The sequence below is a fragment of the Alligator sinensis genome, unplaced genomic scaffold, assembly GCF_000455745.1.
Source record: "Alligator sinensis unplaced genomic scaffold, ASM45574v1 scaffold277_1, whole genome shotgun sequence".
NCBI lineage: Eukaryota > Metazoa > Chordata > Crocodylia > Alligatoridae > Alligator > Alligator sinensis.
The window spans coordinates 2,791,166-2,808,929 of record NW_005841899.1 but is presented as its reverse complement, the minus strand read 5'-3'; the positions used below and the strand labels follow the sequence as shown (position 1 = coordinate 2,808,929).

The following is a 17,764-nucleotide window of genomic DNA, read 5'->3' as shown; positions in this document are numbered from 1 at the left end:
GAGCGTATACCACAAATGAAAATGGGTACCAACCTTAGTTTAGTAGCAGTTAAGGATGTCATTCAAGGCAAAAAGGTGTCCTTCAGAAAATGGAAGTTGTACCCAAATGAAGAAAACAGGAAAGATCACAAACTCTGGTAAATCTAGTGTAAAATAAAGCAGACCAAAAATCGATTTGAGGAATGTCTAGCAAAAGATGCTGAAGTCTGTAAATCTATCAGAAGCAGGAAGCCAGCGAGAAAATTAGTGGAACCATTAGATGACTGAGGTATAAAAGGTGCACTCATGGATAGATAGGTTCATAGCAGAGAAGTTAAATAAATCCATTGCATTGATTCTTTTTTTACACTACAGAAGATACTGGAGGAATTCCCATGCCCGATCCATCCTTCCAGTTAAATAGGTCTGAAGATTCGATCAAGTTGAAGCGACAATAGAAGAAGTTTTAGGACAAATTGATAAATACAAAATCACCAGGATTGGATGGCATTCACCCAAGAGTTCTGAAGGAACTCATAGGTTAAATTGTTTTGCTGCTGGCAATACTGTGTAACCTATCATTACAAATAGTCTCCATGCCAAAGGACGTATAGATTACCAACATAACATTTATCTTAAAAAGGGCTCCAGAGGTGATCTTGGGAACTACAGACCAGTGAGTCTCACTTCCATCCCCGGCAAATTGGTAAAATCTATATTAAAAAATAAAATCGGCAGTCACATGAACAAATCTGATCTGCTAGAGAAGTCAGCATGGTTTTGTTAAGGGAAATCCTGCATTACTAATCTGCTGGAGTTCTTTGAAAGTGTTAACAAGCACGTGGACAAAGGGAATCCAGTTGACATGATATATTTAGACTTTCTGAAAGCTTTTGGCAAAGTCCCTCACCAAAGGCTTTTGAAAAACTGTGTTGCTGCAGGTTTGTAGGAAAGGTTCATTGTGGATTGAAAGTTGGTTAAAAGATAGGAAGCAAAAGGTAAGGTGAAATGGTCCAAAAAGGAAGGAGATCAGAAGTTGGGGTCCCACAGGGATCTGTGATGGGCCCAGTTTTGTTCAACGTTTTCATCAGGGACCTTCAAATGGGGGTACATGGTGAAATCTCTAAGTTTGCAAATGATACCAAATTAGTCAAATACCAAGATGAAGACAGGCTGCAGAAATTTCTTACAAAGCTAAGCAAAAAGACAAAAAAATGGCAGATGAACTTTAATGTTGACAAGTGCAAGGTAATGCACTTGGGAGAAATATAACCTCGATACTTAAAGAGTGTTGGGTTTTTAATTGACCTTGGAGTCATTGTAGATAGCTTTAAAAATGCCAGCTTAGTGTGCAGCAGCAACCAAAAAGGCCAGTAAAATATTGGGCATCATTAAGGGAATTGAAAACAAAAGGAAGACTATCATAATGCCACCATGTAAATCCACGGTGCACCAACATCTTGAATACTGTGTCATTCTGGTCTCCACATCTTAAAGGATGTGGTAGAATTGGAAAAGGAACAGGGAAGGACAATCAAAATGTTCAGGGGTATGGAGTAGCCACCATGCCAAGAGAGACTAAAATGCTAGGCTCCCTTCCAACCTGATGGGAAGGCTAAGGGAGAATATGCTAGACGTCTGTAATATCACAAACGGTGCAAAGTCACCTGGGAATAGGGAACTGTTAATCACCAAGTCCCAGAATACTAGAACTAGGTGCACCCACTGAAATTAGTAGGAGTCAGGTTTAAACCTAACAAGAAAATACTTTTAATGCAGTATATAGTTAACTTGTGGCACTCATTGCCACAGGAGGCTATAGAGACAGATAATATAGCCAGATTCAAAACGGGGTTCGACAAATTTAATGTTTCATAGTTAGTAGGGTCGGAAGGCACCTGAGCAGATCATCAAGTCCGACCCCCTGCCATGGGCAGGAATGAATAGTGGGGTCAAATGACCCCGGCTAGGTGTCTCTCTAGCCTCCTTTTAAAGACCCCCAGGGTTGGAGCGAGCACCACTTCCCTTGGAAGTTGGTTCCAGATCCCAGACGCCCTGACTGTGAAGTAGCGCTTCCTGATATCTAGCCTGAGTCTGCTTTCCGTCAACTTACGGCCGTTATTCCTTGTTACTCCCGGTAGTGCTCGAGGGAACAGGGACTCTCCCATTGCCTGCTCGTCTCCCTTGGCCAATTTATAGATGGCCACCAGATCCCCTCTCAGCCTTCTCTTGTAGAGGCTGAACAGGTTCAGGTCCCATAGCCTCTCCTCGTAGGGCCTGCCCTGCTGCACCCTGATCATGCAAGTGGCCTTCCCTGGACCCTCTCAATGCTGTCCACATCCCTCTTGAAGTGCGGCGCCCAGAACTGGACACAGTACTCCAGCTGTGGCCTGACCAGTGCCGCATAGAGGGGGAGGATCACCTCCTTGGACCTGCTTGTGATACACCTGTGGATGCATGACAAGGTGCAGTTAGCCTTCCTGACCGCATCCTCACATTGTCAGCCCATGTTCATCTTGGAATCAATAATGACTCCAAGATCCTTTTCTGCCTCTGTGCTGACAAGAAGGGAGTTCCCCAGCCTGCAGGTATGCTGCTGCTTCTTCCTCCCCAGGTGCAGTACCTTGCACTTGTCAGTATTGAAACCCATCCTGTTCTCATCCCTCCACCCCTGTAACCTGTCCAGATCTAATTACAGCCTGTCCCTCTCTAGCGTGCCCACTTCTCCCCACATCTTAGTGTCATCCGCGAATTTGAACAAGGTGCTTTTCACCCCCTCGTCCAAGTCGCCGATGAAGATGTTGAACAGTGCGGGCCCGAGGACCAAGCCCTGAGGAACCCCACTGCCCACATCCCTCCAGGTCGAAAATGACCCGTCCACCACCACTCTCTGGGTGCGGCCCTCCAGCCAATTAGCAACCCTGTACAATAGATCTCTCAATAGCTGTTAAACAGAACAGTTGGAAGATGTTTCATCTAGCATCTTTCTAACCAAATGATGGTAGATGCCAGGGGTAGATTACTCTAGATATATCTGATTCAGTGCTCTCCCTCTAAAGCATCCAACCCTGCCACTGTCGGAGACAGGAGACTGAACTTAAAGGACCATTGGTCCTATCGAGTATGGTACTCTTTGGCCGTGTCCACACAAGTGGGATCATGTGTTTCCCTGGGGACAAGTAGCAGTGGCACCCTTTGTGCTGCTGCTACTTGTCCCTGGGGATCACCTGTGCCTCTCACGTTCTGGCGTACGGCAGGTTACCCCGGGTAAGGTAGGGGAGGCTAAGGCTAGCAACTGTGCTGGCCCCAGCAGCTTAACTCTGGCCCCAGCAGCAGGTCCTCTGGGAGCTGCAGCCACAGTGCTCCTGCCGCAGCAGGGAGCCTGGTGGGCATGGCTCCAGCTGGCCAGGCTCCGATTTTGGGCAGTACACGCTGCCACATGTCACCCTGCCTTTTTGTTGTTGTTGTTTTTGTTTTTTTGTTTTGTTTTTGTTTCTTTGACCCTGGCTCCTGGTATCAAAAAAAAAAAATCCTGTGCTGCAAAGTAGCAGCGTGGGGAACGCCTAGGTGTGCAGTGTGGCGCCACAGATGGATCTTCAGCACCACATACCACACTTCCGTACTCGTCTGGACGTGGCCCTTATCTTTTTAAGTGGACTAAAACCTTTCTCCATAATGTATTTTACCAAGCACATTGCATTTATAATGTACTATATATTTCCACATCTGTTTTGGTTCAGTGCAGTGAAAGCTTTCTAATAGGTTTAATGTTCATGGTTTTGTCATACTGTAAATCTCATCTTTCAGTAGTATTTGTCTTACAAATCAGTAGTTCTTTGAGTGCAGAGTGCACTAGTGTCCTCTTTGTAATTGAATGAACCGTAAATTGAAATAAAAGACTTTCATCTGTTACCTTTTGCTATTTCTGTTTATAATAAATAAATCTCGACTTTGACATCACTTTTCAGGTACTTTTGAGTAGGATAATAAGCATTCCTGAGACAAGAGGTTTAACAATCTGTAACTGCCTTGACAAAAGTAATAAAGTCCAGAAAGTAAGACTGTTTTAGGATTCATGATTTTATTTCCTTCCTTGTAGACTTCCACTAGTCAGGCTGTCTTCCGCCTTCAGTCTGGTATCTGTCAGCTCTTTCGAGAAACTCTCATTCACAAGGGATTTGTGGAAATTCAGACTCCCAAAATCATCTCAGGTACTGCCTGGTTGTTTCAACAGTTACAATGATGAGAAATCTAATTTGTGTAGAGAAGTTTGTGGGGGTTGAAAATGTGTTTTTTCATCTTTTTAATGAGCAATAGATAATGTTCCTATCTTTTAGGTTTTAGGTTTAAGATAGCAAAAGCACTGTAACTTTTAAAAGCTACAAGGGTGACTTGTCTGGGTCTCATATACAATTGACCAGCTGACAGCTAAGGATTATTCATACCTGACTGCCGCACTCTCCAGTGCATATAAAGATTTCATTAAGTTAAGCAAAGATGTGTGATCACGATTGCTCTTAGATCTGAACACTTGACCAGTTCAGAAATCAGATGTTTGCAATTAAAGAAACAAGAGTTTTCCAAGTTAAATTAAGTACAGATTTCCTAGTGAAGGTATCGGTATACATGATGCTTTACCAAAGATCATTCCATGATTAGAAAATAATACGAAATTGTATAGTGAACAAAAGATGAATAGAAGGTGCTAATATACAGCTATGCTAAAACCTAGGACTAGGAGTTGGCAAATATAGGTTATGGTGAAATGTTAACTTTTAACCATTTTAAAAGGGGAGGAAAAGCTGCTGCTCAGGAGCAGGCATCAGCTGCTATGATATAACCCAAACCCCTGCGTGATATAACTGTTACATCTGTGCATTTGCAACAACTCAGTAACTTTTACCCCAGTGAAGCTGGATTAAAGTTGCAGCATCTTTGCTGTATCTGCAGCACTGCAGGAACATGCAGAGGTTACATTTATGTTGTAACATCTTATATCAGTATCATCTGATACAGTTATGCCTTAGTTTCTATTCCTGGCTCCCCTGCTGACTTGCTGTGCAACTTTGAATGAGTGAGCCAAATCTCTGGTCCCATTGTCATTTGAATATTGTATCTACCACCTCACAGATTGTGAGGCTCCACTGATGTTGCCAAAATGCATGAGACTTCTCTAATGGGGTGCTATACCAAGGCATGGTATTTATATTGTTTGCTATGGGTTTGCCTTACCCAGGCATCTTAGCGGTGGATATTATAATTTCCCTTTTACTAAGCCAGTCTTGGTTGAGCCCCAAGCTTTTCTAATTCAGTAGATGCAAGCAACAGACTTACCACGCAAATGTCGCTGAACTCTAACTCACTCTCCCACTTCACCTAAAGCACAGATGGTTCACAAGGTCTCTATTTACATAAAGCCTTTCAGGAAGTGCATCATTCTTACTGTTCAGTGTACCGTTGAAATCAGTAGTGCAAGCCTCCTATTGTTTCAATTAGATTATATTTAGCAACCCAGGTACAGTAGGTACAGTCTGTACTATTTTCATATATAAATATCCCAGCTGTTTTAATCTTTGGTTTTAAAAGCTGTTGAATATTCCAGAATATTCATTTAAATTATACTTTTAGCTAAAAATACAGAAAAAATAGCTGCCGAAATTTAGGAATTATGCGTGGGGCCCAGAGGTTCGGAACTCGAACCACATAACACATAAGTTCTTCTTAGTGGAAAAGCGGATAATAATATTTACTATGTAGCCGTTATCTCTCAACTTTAGGGTATTTCTTAAGAATACTGACTGATCATTCTTCACCATACCTTTGTCTATGTTAGGTAGCTAGGAAGACACGTATCGTTCTCATATTACAGTAGGAAAATCGTAAATGTACTCACCTGAGAGCACAGATGGGAGTCGGTTTCAAATTTGGGATTAGATTGCAGGAGCTCTTTCTTTCCAGTACTGCATTAGATTTTCAAATTAACTCTCTGTGTTTAACACCTCAAAGGTGACTGAACAAACAATGTCTGTTAAAATTATTAGGTGCTATGTGTCTCTCTGTTTCGTGGCTTTGAAACATCTCACCTTCGTCTTTAAATATAAACGCAAACATGCTTGACTTGCACAGCTTTGGTTAATTTTTGTTGTCATTATATTTTAATATTTTTGGTAATTATTACAATGTAAATCATCCACATTTTTCAGCTGCCAGCGAAGGAGGAGCCAATGTATTCACTGTATCTTACTTCAAAAGTAGTGCCTACCTGGCTCAGTCCCCACAGTTGTACAAGCAGATGTGTATATGTGCTGACTTTGAAAAGGTTTTCTGCATTGGACCGGGTAAGAATAACTTTGCTGTATGAATAACTTGGATAAACCAGCAATAGGTTACAGTGGGAGCGTGACAAATAAGGTAATTTTACACATGCTGAAAGCTTGAATCATTTCATCTGTGATCTGCATACCAAACAAAAGTATCAAGGAAGGGCTACCAATCGGACTGACAGGTTTGACAGATAAGCTGAAGGAACAGAAGTATGGCGCGGAAGTCAGAAATTTTGGCAGAGCACTGGTATTCTCTAGTGGATATTACCTCAGAAGACAAAAAAGGAGCACTGCAGTAGGAGATAGTAGAACAGTGATGAGCTAAAACAAGCTTGTAAAGTATCCTCTAATTCTGTAATGCCAGAAGCTGAAGGTTTTCATGCATGTGCTTCACTTGAAGCAGTTAAAAATATGAAAGTGTTTTTTGCATAAATTACATTCTAATATAAGCCCATCCTATATTTTGTGTGTGTGTGTGTGTATATAAAACTCCATTTAAAACACACATGCTAGAAATTGGGCAGATGGTAAAATAAGCCCAGATTTTAATAATTTCTAATCTCCATCTCGATCTCTTCAAAAACTTAGGAAAAATAGGTCTCACTACTGCTGAACAGTAATCTGCAGTATCGCATTTCAAGTATACTTCAAAAGGCGGTATAAAGATATTTAAAGCTGGTAATTAGTCGTTGGCAGAACAACATGAAAAGAGAACTAAAGATTTCAAAAGTACCAAGTGTTGTAGGTCTTGTTCTGTGGCAAAATGATGCAAGACCGATGTGATTGATTGTATGAGTTATTTTACAAGCAGCAGATAAAATAGTCTTACTCATTTCATTAAAGATAAAAATGCAATTTAGTATTTGCACTCTTTTACAGTATTCAGAGCCGAAGATTCCAATACACACAGACACCTGACTGAGTTTGTTGGTCTGGATATAGAAATGTCTTTTAACTACCACTATCATGAAGTGGTAGATGAGATTGCAGACACTTTGGTGCAGATATTCAAGGGACTTCAAGAAAGGTAAATGCACCTTGCTTAACATATGTAGGGGTTTTAATAGGACAAGAGTGGGCATTCCCTTCGGTAACCACCAGAAATCCAATTTACACCAAGCAGGCTCCAGAATTAAGGCTCTTACCTCTCCCTATCTGTCTAAGTTTCAAAGTTCGTGGAAGCCTGAGGCGTGAGTCCATTGTCACCCTGAAGTGTGATTTATGGAGCAAGTCAGTTGGCATCAAGCAAAACTATTTCTGTTGGGGAAAGTTGTGCGTTTACAACAACTCTTTGTCCGTGTTTGAAAATTGATCTTCATATCTTCTTTTTTAAAAAGCTTTCTCGTGTCTTCCTTATCTTATTAGTGAGTATATCAACCATGAAAGTAGAGAGCAGTGTTTTCCACTTTTTGTTACAAAGCCAATTCAGCAGGTTCTGGAGGAAAGTCTCACATTTGCTTACAAATTATGAGGTATCTAGCCAGTAATGCACAATATATTTACTTAACTACAAGCAAATTTGTATATGGTTTCTGTAATATTTAATTTTGGTATAAAGCCAGTAACTATAATAAAGCTAGTTTCTAATTTTTAAGGCAATGATTTCAAAGAATAGTCATCTTAGCTGGTTACTCCTTGAGAGAAGAATGAAGCATCAGGAATAATGTTAAAATATTTGTAATATTTAGCAGAGTTGTATTTGTAGTATTGAAATGAGTTTCATCAACTTGGATAATATTCAGTTCTTACATTATACACAACTGCTTCGGGAATAGTCTTGAAGTAGTTGGTCTTATATGTTACAAAAGTGACCCCTTGTGGCAAAAAGTGTACTGCAATTGTAAGCTTGCATTAGTGAACCATACAAGAAATGCTTTTCTGTTTCTTCATGTATAGATTTCAGACTGAAATTCAGACAGTGAATAAACAGTTTCCATGTGAGCCATTCAAGTTTTTGGAACCAACTTTGAGACTGGAGTACCGTGAAGCTGTGGCTATGCTCAAGGAAGCTGGTGTGGAGATGGGGGATGAAGAAGATTTAAGGTATAATAGATGTGTTGGAAAGCAGCCAAACCTTGTAAGAGTAAAAACACACACACATACACACCAGTTCTTGTTGAAGTATTGATTTGGTACTGTACAGCCATGTTCTGAAATGAATTCACTAGACTATATGTGTTCATAAGCTTATTGGAAAGTGGGACTGGAAGGGATCTCAAGAGAACTGGAAAGTAGGACTGGAGGGAACCTCAAGAGGTCAAATAGTCTTTGCTCGAGGCAGGATCATCCCTAATTATCCCAGTCAAATATCTAGCTACCTTCTCTTGAAACATAAGTAATGGGATGAGACTCTAAATCCCCTAGTTCACTGTAAATTTTTTATACCTAAGTGAGCCTTGGGTATCCAAAACAACAAATATAACAGCACAAAGTAAGAGAAGTTCTTCAAGAATAAAACACTTCTTCTACATAACAGGTTGCAGGGCTGACCTGCTAAATGTCTGTGAATGTGATTTTTAAGTCTAAGATTCTTCAGAGAACTTGATGCCCCTGCCATGGAAACCTTTCCCCCCACCTTTAAAACAGTGATCCCAGTTTAATTCTCAACTAACATTTACTGGCAGACAGATCAGGCTCAATAAGTTTGTAGCAGCGTCCATGTACATTTGCCAGATTAAAACATACGTTCTTTCTCATGTGTTCAGTTTGTTTAGGGACATGTATGCAACTTCTCAGTTAAAATAAATAAAAGGTTTCAGCGTAAGGGTCCATCCAGCACCGCAGAGTGCTATCTGGATGAGAGCACTTTAGACTGCAGGGCAGTGGGGAATCGGGTCCAGAATGTTTCAGTAATCAAAATAATGTGACAGGAGCAAGAACATTCTTAGTTAGGAGTTGTTTATGATATAACCACAATTTAGTTAGGAATTTAAACTTCTCAAAATATGCAGGAACACCTGGGATGCTTTCTGAAAGTTGTGAGGTAGGGCCCTTCAAAAATAAATCTGCAGAAATCTTTGAGGTTTTTTGTGTGCTTAATGGAGGCCTGGTTTGCTTTATTCTGACAGTCACAATCTTTTTCAGCACACCTAATGAAAAGCTTCTGGGGCGTCTGGTAAAGGAGAAGGTAACTATTGCTTTAGAATACATTATTCTTTCTGTTAAAACTGAAGTCTCTACAATGTAGAAACAGTAGAGAGAAATGTCTGTTTTTGTACAAACAAGGGGATGTTATGTTTCAAAATAGGTAGTCTTCAGAAGAGGCAGAAGTCATTTGGAAATTTTTTTTGAGATTGACATAAGAATTTCTTGATTGTTCACCTGGGTAATCTTTTTTGCTATCATTCGCTAGTCTTTTGACAGTTCCTTCCCTCCACTCTTATTATAAATAACACCATTTGAAAAAATATTTTAAGAAAGAAAATCCTGAAAAAAAACCTTTGAATCTTTTTATTAGCTTTTATTTACAATGCAGTACATAATGTATTCTAAGGAAATGATACTTTACAAAAGCTGTAAACCCAAACACCAGAGAGGTGTTTGGGTTTGGTGGGGTTTTTTAAATATTAACCAAAACTCAATATAAGCTTGTCCTGCAGATTGAGTTAACAAGCAATTCATTGGCAAATATTCTGATACACAAACCTTGAAACACTAAGATCGTAAATAGATGGAAGTATTTAGCTTTGTTTTCATTAGCAGCAGCTGAGGAAGGCAAGATCTCTGTTTAGAAAATAAAAAACAATGCATTTATGAGAGCAAGAAATGTTACTTTTCGTGCATCCTGGAAGTCACAAAAAATGAAGTGTCCAAAAACAAAAAGTGTAATAAATAAAATACAGGATTGTTTTTCAAAGTAAGTAGTGTTGAAATAAATAGGGCAACTGCAGGGTGTTTATAAAGTCCTTGTGCAACTTTAAACTTTAATAACTTTGTATATACACGTGATAGAAGCAAAGTGTAAACAGCGATTGAAACCATAATTCATTAAGTTTTTTAACATAGTGTAAGCTATGCATAGAGTAAGAATCACAAATGCAATTCATGAAATTACTTAGCGGCAACTGGAAAATGTTTTCTATGAGTTGGAAAATCAGGTTGAGTTATTTATCACAAAAGAGTGGTTATACTGAAGTCTAGAAATGTGAGCTGTCTTGTGTTAAAACCTAATGAATTATGCTTTCAATCACCATGTACAGTTTGCTTCTATGATATGTACATCTAGAGTTATTAAAGTTTAAAGTTGCACAAGGACTTTATCAACAGGTAGGGGCAATCTTGGGGATAGCACTGCCAGGCCTCGGGTCTGCGCAGAAATAGTTAGGGATCTTCTGAAAGGGCTGGATGTTTTTAAATCTGTGGGCCCTGATGCCCTCCACCCACGGGTGTTGAGAGCTAGCGGGGGTCATTGCTGTGCCCTTGGTCCGGCTGTATGAGCGATCGTGGTCCATGGGCCGGGTGCCTGGATATTTGGAAACTAGCTAATGTGGTCCCCATTTATAAGAAAGGGAGAAAGGAGGACTCAGGAAACTATAAGCCTATAAGCCTCACATCGATCTTGGGGAAAATCCTTGAAAAAATTATCAAGGATCACATCTGTGAGGGGCCAGCAGGGGAGATCATGCCCAGGGGAAATCAACATGAGTTCATCAAAGGCAGGTCCTGCCTGACCAACCTGATGGCCTTCTTTGACCAGGTAACTAAATCTCTGGATGATGGTGTCGCCATGGACGTAGTCTTTCTAGACTTTAAGAAGGCCTTTGACAGTGTCTCTCACCCCATTCTCATTAATAAATTGAGCAACTGTGGCATTGATGCCTACACAGTTGGATGGGTCAAAAATTGGCTGATGGGGCACACCCAGAGAGTGGTGGTGGATGAGTCATACTCGACCTGGCGGGATGTGAATAGTGGGGTCCCCAGGGCTTGGTCCTGGGGCCTGCACTGTTCAACATCTTCATCAGCGACTTGGACGAGGGGGTGGAAAACACATTGTCCAAGTTTGCCGATGACACCAAGATGTGGGGAGAGGTAGGCACGCTAGAAGGGAGAGAGAGGCTGCAATTAGATTTAGACAGACTACAGAAGTGGGCGGATGGTAATAGGATAGGCTTCAATGTAGATAAATGCAGGGTGCTGCACCCGGGGAGAAGGAATCCACAGCATACACACAAGCTGGGGAGTCATTATTGACTCCAAGATGAACATGAGCCGCCAATGCCAGACCGCAGCCAGCAAAGCCAACAGAATCTTGTCATGCATCCAAAGATGCATCTCAGGCCGGTCCAGAGAAGTGATACTCCCACTCTACGCGACATTGGTCCGGCCTCAATTGGAGTACTGCATCCAGTTCTGGGCACCGCACTTTAAGAAGGATGTGGCCTGCCTTGAGAGGGTCCAGAGGAGGGCCACCCACTTGGTTGGAGGGCAACAGGGCAGGCCCTATGAGGAGAGGCTGAGGGACCTGAACCTGTTCAGCCTCAGCAAACGGAGGTTATGGGGGGATTTGGTGGCTGCCTACAAACTCGTTAGGGGAGATCAGCAGCAAATAGGAAGGGTCCTATTCCCTCCAGCACCACCTGGGGTGATGAGGAACAATAGCCAGAAGCTGCTGGAGAATAGGTTCAGGTTAGAGATTAGGAGGCACTATTTCACTGTTAGGGTGGCTAGGATCTGGAACCAACTTCCTAGGGAAGTGGTCCTCACTCCTACCTTGGGTAAATTCAGAAAGAGGTTGGATGATCACCTATCTGGAGTCGTGTGATCCCACCGTATGCTCTGGCCAGTGGTGGGGGGTTAGACTAGATGATCTATTTAGGTCCCTTCTGACCCCAAACTACTATGCAACTATGAAACACCCTGTATGTTTCCTTTGCTTAATTTGTTTAGAAGGGCTTTTTTAAATATTAGTTTTCAATGATTAAATTGTGGTGGCTTTCTTTATATAACCCTCCCCTGACCTTATCGTATCTCGTATTAATTTATTAAACTATCTGGTCTTCTTGCAGTATGATACAGACTTCTACATACTTGACAAATATCCTCTGGCTGTGAGGCCTTTTTATACAATGCCAGACCCAGTAAATCCTGTAAGTAAAGAGCTGTGGTGTAGTCAATGTAAAAGTAAAAGGTTTAATTTTACTATGTAAAGCCAATTTGGCAGGTGACTATTTTCTTCTTTGATTTACAGTGCTAATGAGACTTGAGTTGGGCACGGTGATATCAAGGGTAAACCAACACCAGTTCGCGCTGCATTTGGTTAAAAGTTGCGTATACTTTTGAAAGATAATAGAGGCATTATGGGGCAGCTGGGTGCCCACAGCAGGGGCAGTTTTCAACTGCTGGTGCTTCTGGTGTGGTTGAGTGACTACAATTGCAGCTGTTATTATTCTGTACTCCTGACCATATACCCTGCCCCGAGGTGGGTGCAAAAGTCTGTTGCCCTAGTCACCCCACCTTGATTACACTACTGCAAGTTACATGTTAAAAAAAACAATGGGAGTCAAGTCTTGTCTTGTCAGATTGCTTCTGCTTCGGTCATAAGCATTGCATAGTGAGCAAAATTATTCTCACAGTTTTGCTTTAGCAGAAGTGCACTTCCCTTAGGTTTTTACAAAATCCGTGCATTATTCCTTAGCTTACAAAAGTAGTCATTCTGGAGAGGGAGTTGGCTAAATTCAGGTTCATAAATTAAGTCAAGTCTGAATCTGATGAAAAGAGACATCTGATTATACTGGTGCTGCCATAGCCCCAAAATATTTCATGCTGGGCACATCTACACATGCAGTTAATGTGCCTGAATAAACAGTCCCGCATTTATTGTCCCTGGGTGCACCGTTTCAACACCGAGATGTTTACTGCACAACTAACTCTTGCAGGTGCCAAGACTTTTAGTGCACAGCTAAATGGTCAGCTGCGTGGTAAAGGTTTTGTGTAGACATGCCTGCTGTCACCTAGTTTCATGTGTTATCTTAGCCAGCGATCTCAAAAAGTAGATATCTGCTGGCTGAGGAAATGCATCAATTCCTCCAGATCCCAGCCACTAATCAGATGCAAACTTTTACCTTTCTAGAAAATTTCAAACTCTTACGATATGTTCATGAGAGGAGAAGAGATTTTATCTGGTGCTCAAAGAATTCACGATCCTCAGCTGCTGACGGAAAGAGCCCAGCATCATGGCATTGGTAATAAAATCAGTTGGATCAGGGGTTTTTATCTGTTATTAAAAATATACTTTTGGGACACAGTTTGACACCATCACTTGGGGATACACAACAGGAATATGCACTATAGCAGTAACAGTCTCATTTTGTTTCAACCATTTTTAATCCACTACACATTAATTTAAAAGAAACTGGCTAGTTTAGCAGCATCTGGAAACTGTTTTCTAAGGGCCTTAGCAAGATTGCTAGTATAGGAAATGTGAAGGTTCGGTGCAGTATGGAGTTGGGGACATGAAACATGGAGCAGGGAGTTTGAGAGTCCTGTCTTCCTGTGCATCCTTGCTACTGCAGACTCTTGCTGACTGCTGGTTAGTACCCCCAGTGCAGCCCCCCACCACCACTGGTTCCTAACTTGACTCCTGAACTGTGAATTAGCAAGACAGGAAAGAGATCCATTGGTGGAATTAGGGAGGAAATCATCATGGAAACATACTGGATAATAGGAGATGAGAGATGGAGAGTGGGTATAAATTTAAACAGGCTTTGTGTTAAGGTGCTGTGTGTGAAAGGTAGCAAACAGTGAGTGGTATACTTTCTCTCTTGAAGGAAGGAATAGTAAATGGGAAGAGGGCAGGGGGAGTGAGGTAGGACATAAGAGAACTTCAGTCTCTCAGTGCAGGATTCTGAGAAAATACATTGGGATGCATGTCCCACCATATTCCTCAGTTCTCAGAATTAATACCACTATAATGCAGAAGAGTGGCTTAGCCCCCATTCAGCTATCAAATGTCTTCCCCATGAAGGGCTTCACAGAATTATAAAGAAATGTGATTAATTCATGCATAGTTATGACTTTTAGAAAATGTGTGGTCGTTTACCCATGCCTGGTTTGACAGGTTCATTGCTGAGATGTTGTGGATACATCTGTGCATTTATTTTTGGGGCCACTTTGAGAAAAATTAAGTTGAGACATTTGATCTGCATGAAAATAAATGTGATTTTCTTCTCTAGACTTGGAAAAAATAAAAGCTTACATCGATTCCTTTCGTTTTGGTGCTCCTCCCCATGCAGGTGGTGGGATAGGTAATGTACTTACCCTTATTTTATTTTGTCTTACTCAAGTTTAACGTTCAGTGATGAGACTCAAATACCTTTTGACTAGCTATACTTATTTTAAGTAAGAGTTCAGAATAAAATTTAAAAAGTTAACCTGAATGTGTGAAATGGTCTAGTTGAGTGATATCATAAGCTGCTTATCTTGGAGAATTAAAAAAAGAGAGGCTAAATTAAAGCATTATTTATTTTGGAAAGTGTGAAGTATTAAGACTAGCAAAGGGAGATAATCACAAGGAATGAGTCTTACTCATTACTCACAATGACCACCATCAATTGTTGTAAAGGGAATCTTTAAAAAGAAACAGTATTTATGTATGGATTAACTATAACTCAAATTAAGTAGATAAAAATACTGGCGACAACAGGTCTCAACAGTTTTGATGAAGCCAAGAGAAACTAGTGACCGCTTTTACCTTACTCATATTAAAGATACTTGATTGAATCTCATCAATCAGATTTGGCTGCAATTCAATATTTTTGACAAAGGTACAGGCTTTGATTCTGTGAGCACTTTAAATATTTAACTTAAGTATTTAACTGAACAGAAATGAATTTTAAAAAGGACATAGCATTAAATTTTAAAACGCATTTTAGGCACAGCAGTTTACTATCACACACATTGTTTACAGCAGCAAAATGTAACCTGTGGGCACATTCAGATGCGCACGGATGTTTGTTTCCCCGGAGGCAAGTAGCAGTGGCATGTCTTGTCCCACTGTTACTTGTCCCCAGGGAACACCCGTGCCACACATGCTGTGGTGCTCAGGTTACCCTGGGTGCGGTAGGGGAGGCTGGCCCCAGCATCCTTACCTGGGGTCCTGGGGGCCAGCCTGGGGCTGCAGCCACAGCAGGAAACATGACCAGCAGCCGGAGTGTGGCCCCAGCCAACCAGGCTCCGGTTTTGGGTGGCATGCACTACTGCCACATGCACTACCCCACCTTTTTTTTTGCTGTGGATTTTTTGATCCCGGGATCTTCCAGGGTGAAAAGAATCCCCACGCTGCAAAGTACCAGTGCAGGAGATGCCTGCATGTGCAGTGTGTGGCACCACAGATGGATCTGCGACGCCACATCCCGCACATCCGTGCTCGTCTAGACATGCCCTGTTTGTACATGTGGAAGTACAACATTGTCCTATCCTGTTTAGGGGTATATGTTTTGTCTATGTTACATTTATTTAGAAAATTCTAAATGCCCTGCCTGTACAATTTGTAAGACAGATAGATACATTCTTCAGTTCTTCCTCCAATGTTAAATAAAGCATTACATCAGGGATTAAACAAGTATGCACAACCTTAGATAAACAGCAGAGATGATTGTTTAGAAAAAAAGGCTATTTTGGAATCCATTATGCAAGTATCAGTGAACAGACAAATTTCAGCATTTGCAAATAACAAATATTATGCAAGTCACTTATGACTAAGTCTGAAGGACTTCAGAGGGATCTAGCAAAGGTGAGCGCACAGCATGATGGCAAATGAAATTCTTCCCAATACACAATGGAAGAATAACTTGAATCATACTTTTAGGTCTTGCTCAGTCTAAATTACTACGCATCTTAAGGCATTAGAAAGAAACATGTCTTAAGTACAGGTTGCTCTATAATCGTCTGCCACAACTCTTTCTCTTTGTCCTGATTGTATTTGGTTTGATCTGTCCTAGCTTTTGTACTCAGTGCAGTACTCTCGGCTTCCCAATTCCTTTTTCCATCTGTTGTAACAGTGATAATGTAACACTAAAAGGCCCTAATAAGGTTAGGGATCCCATTTTGTTCTTTGGTTTCCCTGTTACTTAGTGTGTATAATAATTGCATGTGCATAATAATTAATGTTATGAAGTACAGTAAAACAAAGCAACTTCATGTTTCTCATGCCAGTTCCATCCTCTAGTTAATTGTACTGGTATCTCAGAACAGTCCTATGCCTTATTATGTAGATTTCTTTCCTCTGCAATTGTTTTAAGGTGTGTTAGAATTACTAAGCTTCATGCTGATCTCACTGAGTCACACTAACGAGTCATTTGACTGGACTTAATTTTTCCAGGGTTGGAAAGAGTAACTATGCTCTACCTGGGGCTGCACAATGTTCGTCAGACCTCCATGTTCCCTCGGGATCCCAAACGACTAACACCTTAAGAAGACCTGCTTTTGAAAAGTTTTTTTCAGTCCCCTGCTGTTGATCAGTCTCTACCCTCAGTATTGTAATATGCAATAGAAGAAGGAAACGTAATCTACTGAAGTGCCACAGTTTTTTGAATCATTCACTGTTTATTTAAAGGGAAGTATTTTAACAGATCTGGACTTTTTACAATAGAAGCTAGGTGCACATTTTTATGAAAATGTTATAATTCCATTGAGTTCATGTTCTACCAATACCTTGGAATTCAACAAGTTTCTAAACACTGACATTTTAATAAACTGTGCAATAAAGGCTAAAAAAATTCTTCATTTTTAACTTATAGCAGCTAGTTGTGTATCTTAAAGTACGGTTTGATCAAAGCCTAAATGACTGTAGACACTGGCAACTCAAAAAGCAGGAGGAAGGTAACAAATTGCTAACTGATTTGTGTGGTAAAATGAGCATTATAAAACACAGGTGAAAAACAGAACATTACTAATGAAGCGATCATACAAAATTGTAAAAATAGATTGCAATAAAACTCTAAAAGCAAATTGGCCACAGCATTTGTCTTGTTTTGCTCTGGGTTCTCACAGTTTATATGAAATCATCAACATAAAGTTGTTTTGGGAATGAGATCATAACTACCTGGAGTTAACTTAGCCTTTTTTTTCTTCCTATTATTCCATCTGAAAGTATTATAAAGAGAATAGGACCATTCCTGGTTTTAAGTGTGTGTGTCTGGTGCACACAGGTATGTGTGCTATCTGCAGAGAAATCAACAGATAGACATTTCAAAAGGATTTCATAGAAAATTAGTTTTAGAAAGAGAGAATTTTGTACTTCAAGGTGTTTTTATTCTATTTATAAACTTCTAATTTTTTTCAAAGACATTTCTGCCATCATAAAATTCTGTGTTAGGTGGCAGTTATTATTTTTAGACCTATATCCTACTAAGGAAAGAAGGATAAAAATGAGGCTGTGAACCTTTGATTACAGTATACAAGCATCAGCTGTTTCACAAGTGTGCATGTGTCCGCTTATTTCTAACTTTGATATTTAATAG

At 40.5% G+C, this 17,764-nt stretch overlaps 1 protein-coding gene across 2 annotated transcripts in view; it reads left to right on the top strand.

Annotated features, from left to right (window-relative positions):
- Nucleotides 1-17,252, top strand: part of DARS (aspartyl-tRNA synthetase) — a 79,800-nt gene extending 62,548 nt beyond the window's left edge. The window contains exons 8-16 of one of the 2 annotated variants that reach the window (XM_006018387.3): nucleotides 4,079-4,190; nucleotides 6,183-6,317; nucleotides 7,182-7,329; nucleotides 8,199-8,345; nucleotides 9,387-9,429; nucleotides 12,311-12,391; nucleotides 13,375-13,486; nucleotides 14,477-14,548; nucleotides 16,624-17,252. In XM_006018387.3, coding sequence (XP_006018449.1) covers nucleotides 4,079-4,190; nucleotides 6,183-6,317; nucleotides 7,182-7,329; nucleotides 8,199-8,345; nucleotides 9,387-9,429; nucleotides 12,311-12,391; nucleotides 13,375-13,486; nucleotides 14,477-14,548; nucleotides 16,624-16,715 — 942 coding nt within the window. In that variant the 3' untranslated portion in view covers nucleotides 16,716-17,252. The other variant, XM_025197579.1, reaches the window with a different exon arrangement.
- The last annotated feature ends 512 nt before the right edge of the window (nucleotides 17,253-17,764 follow it).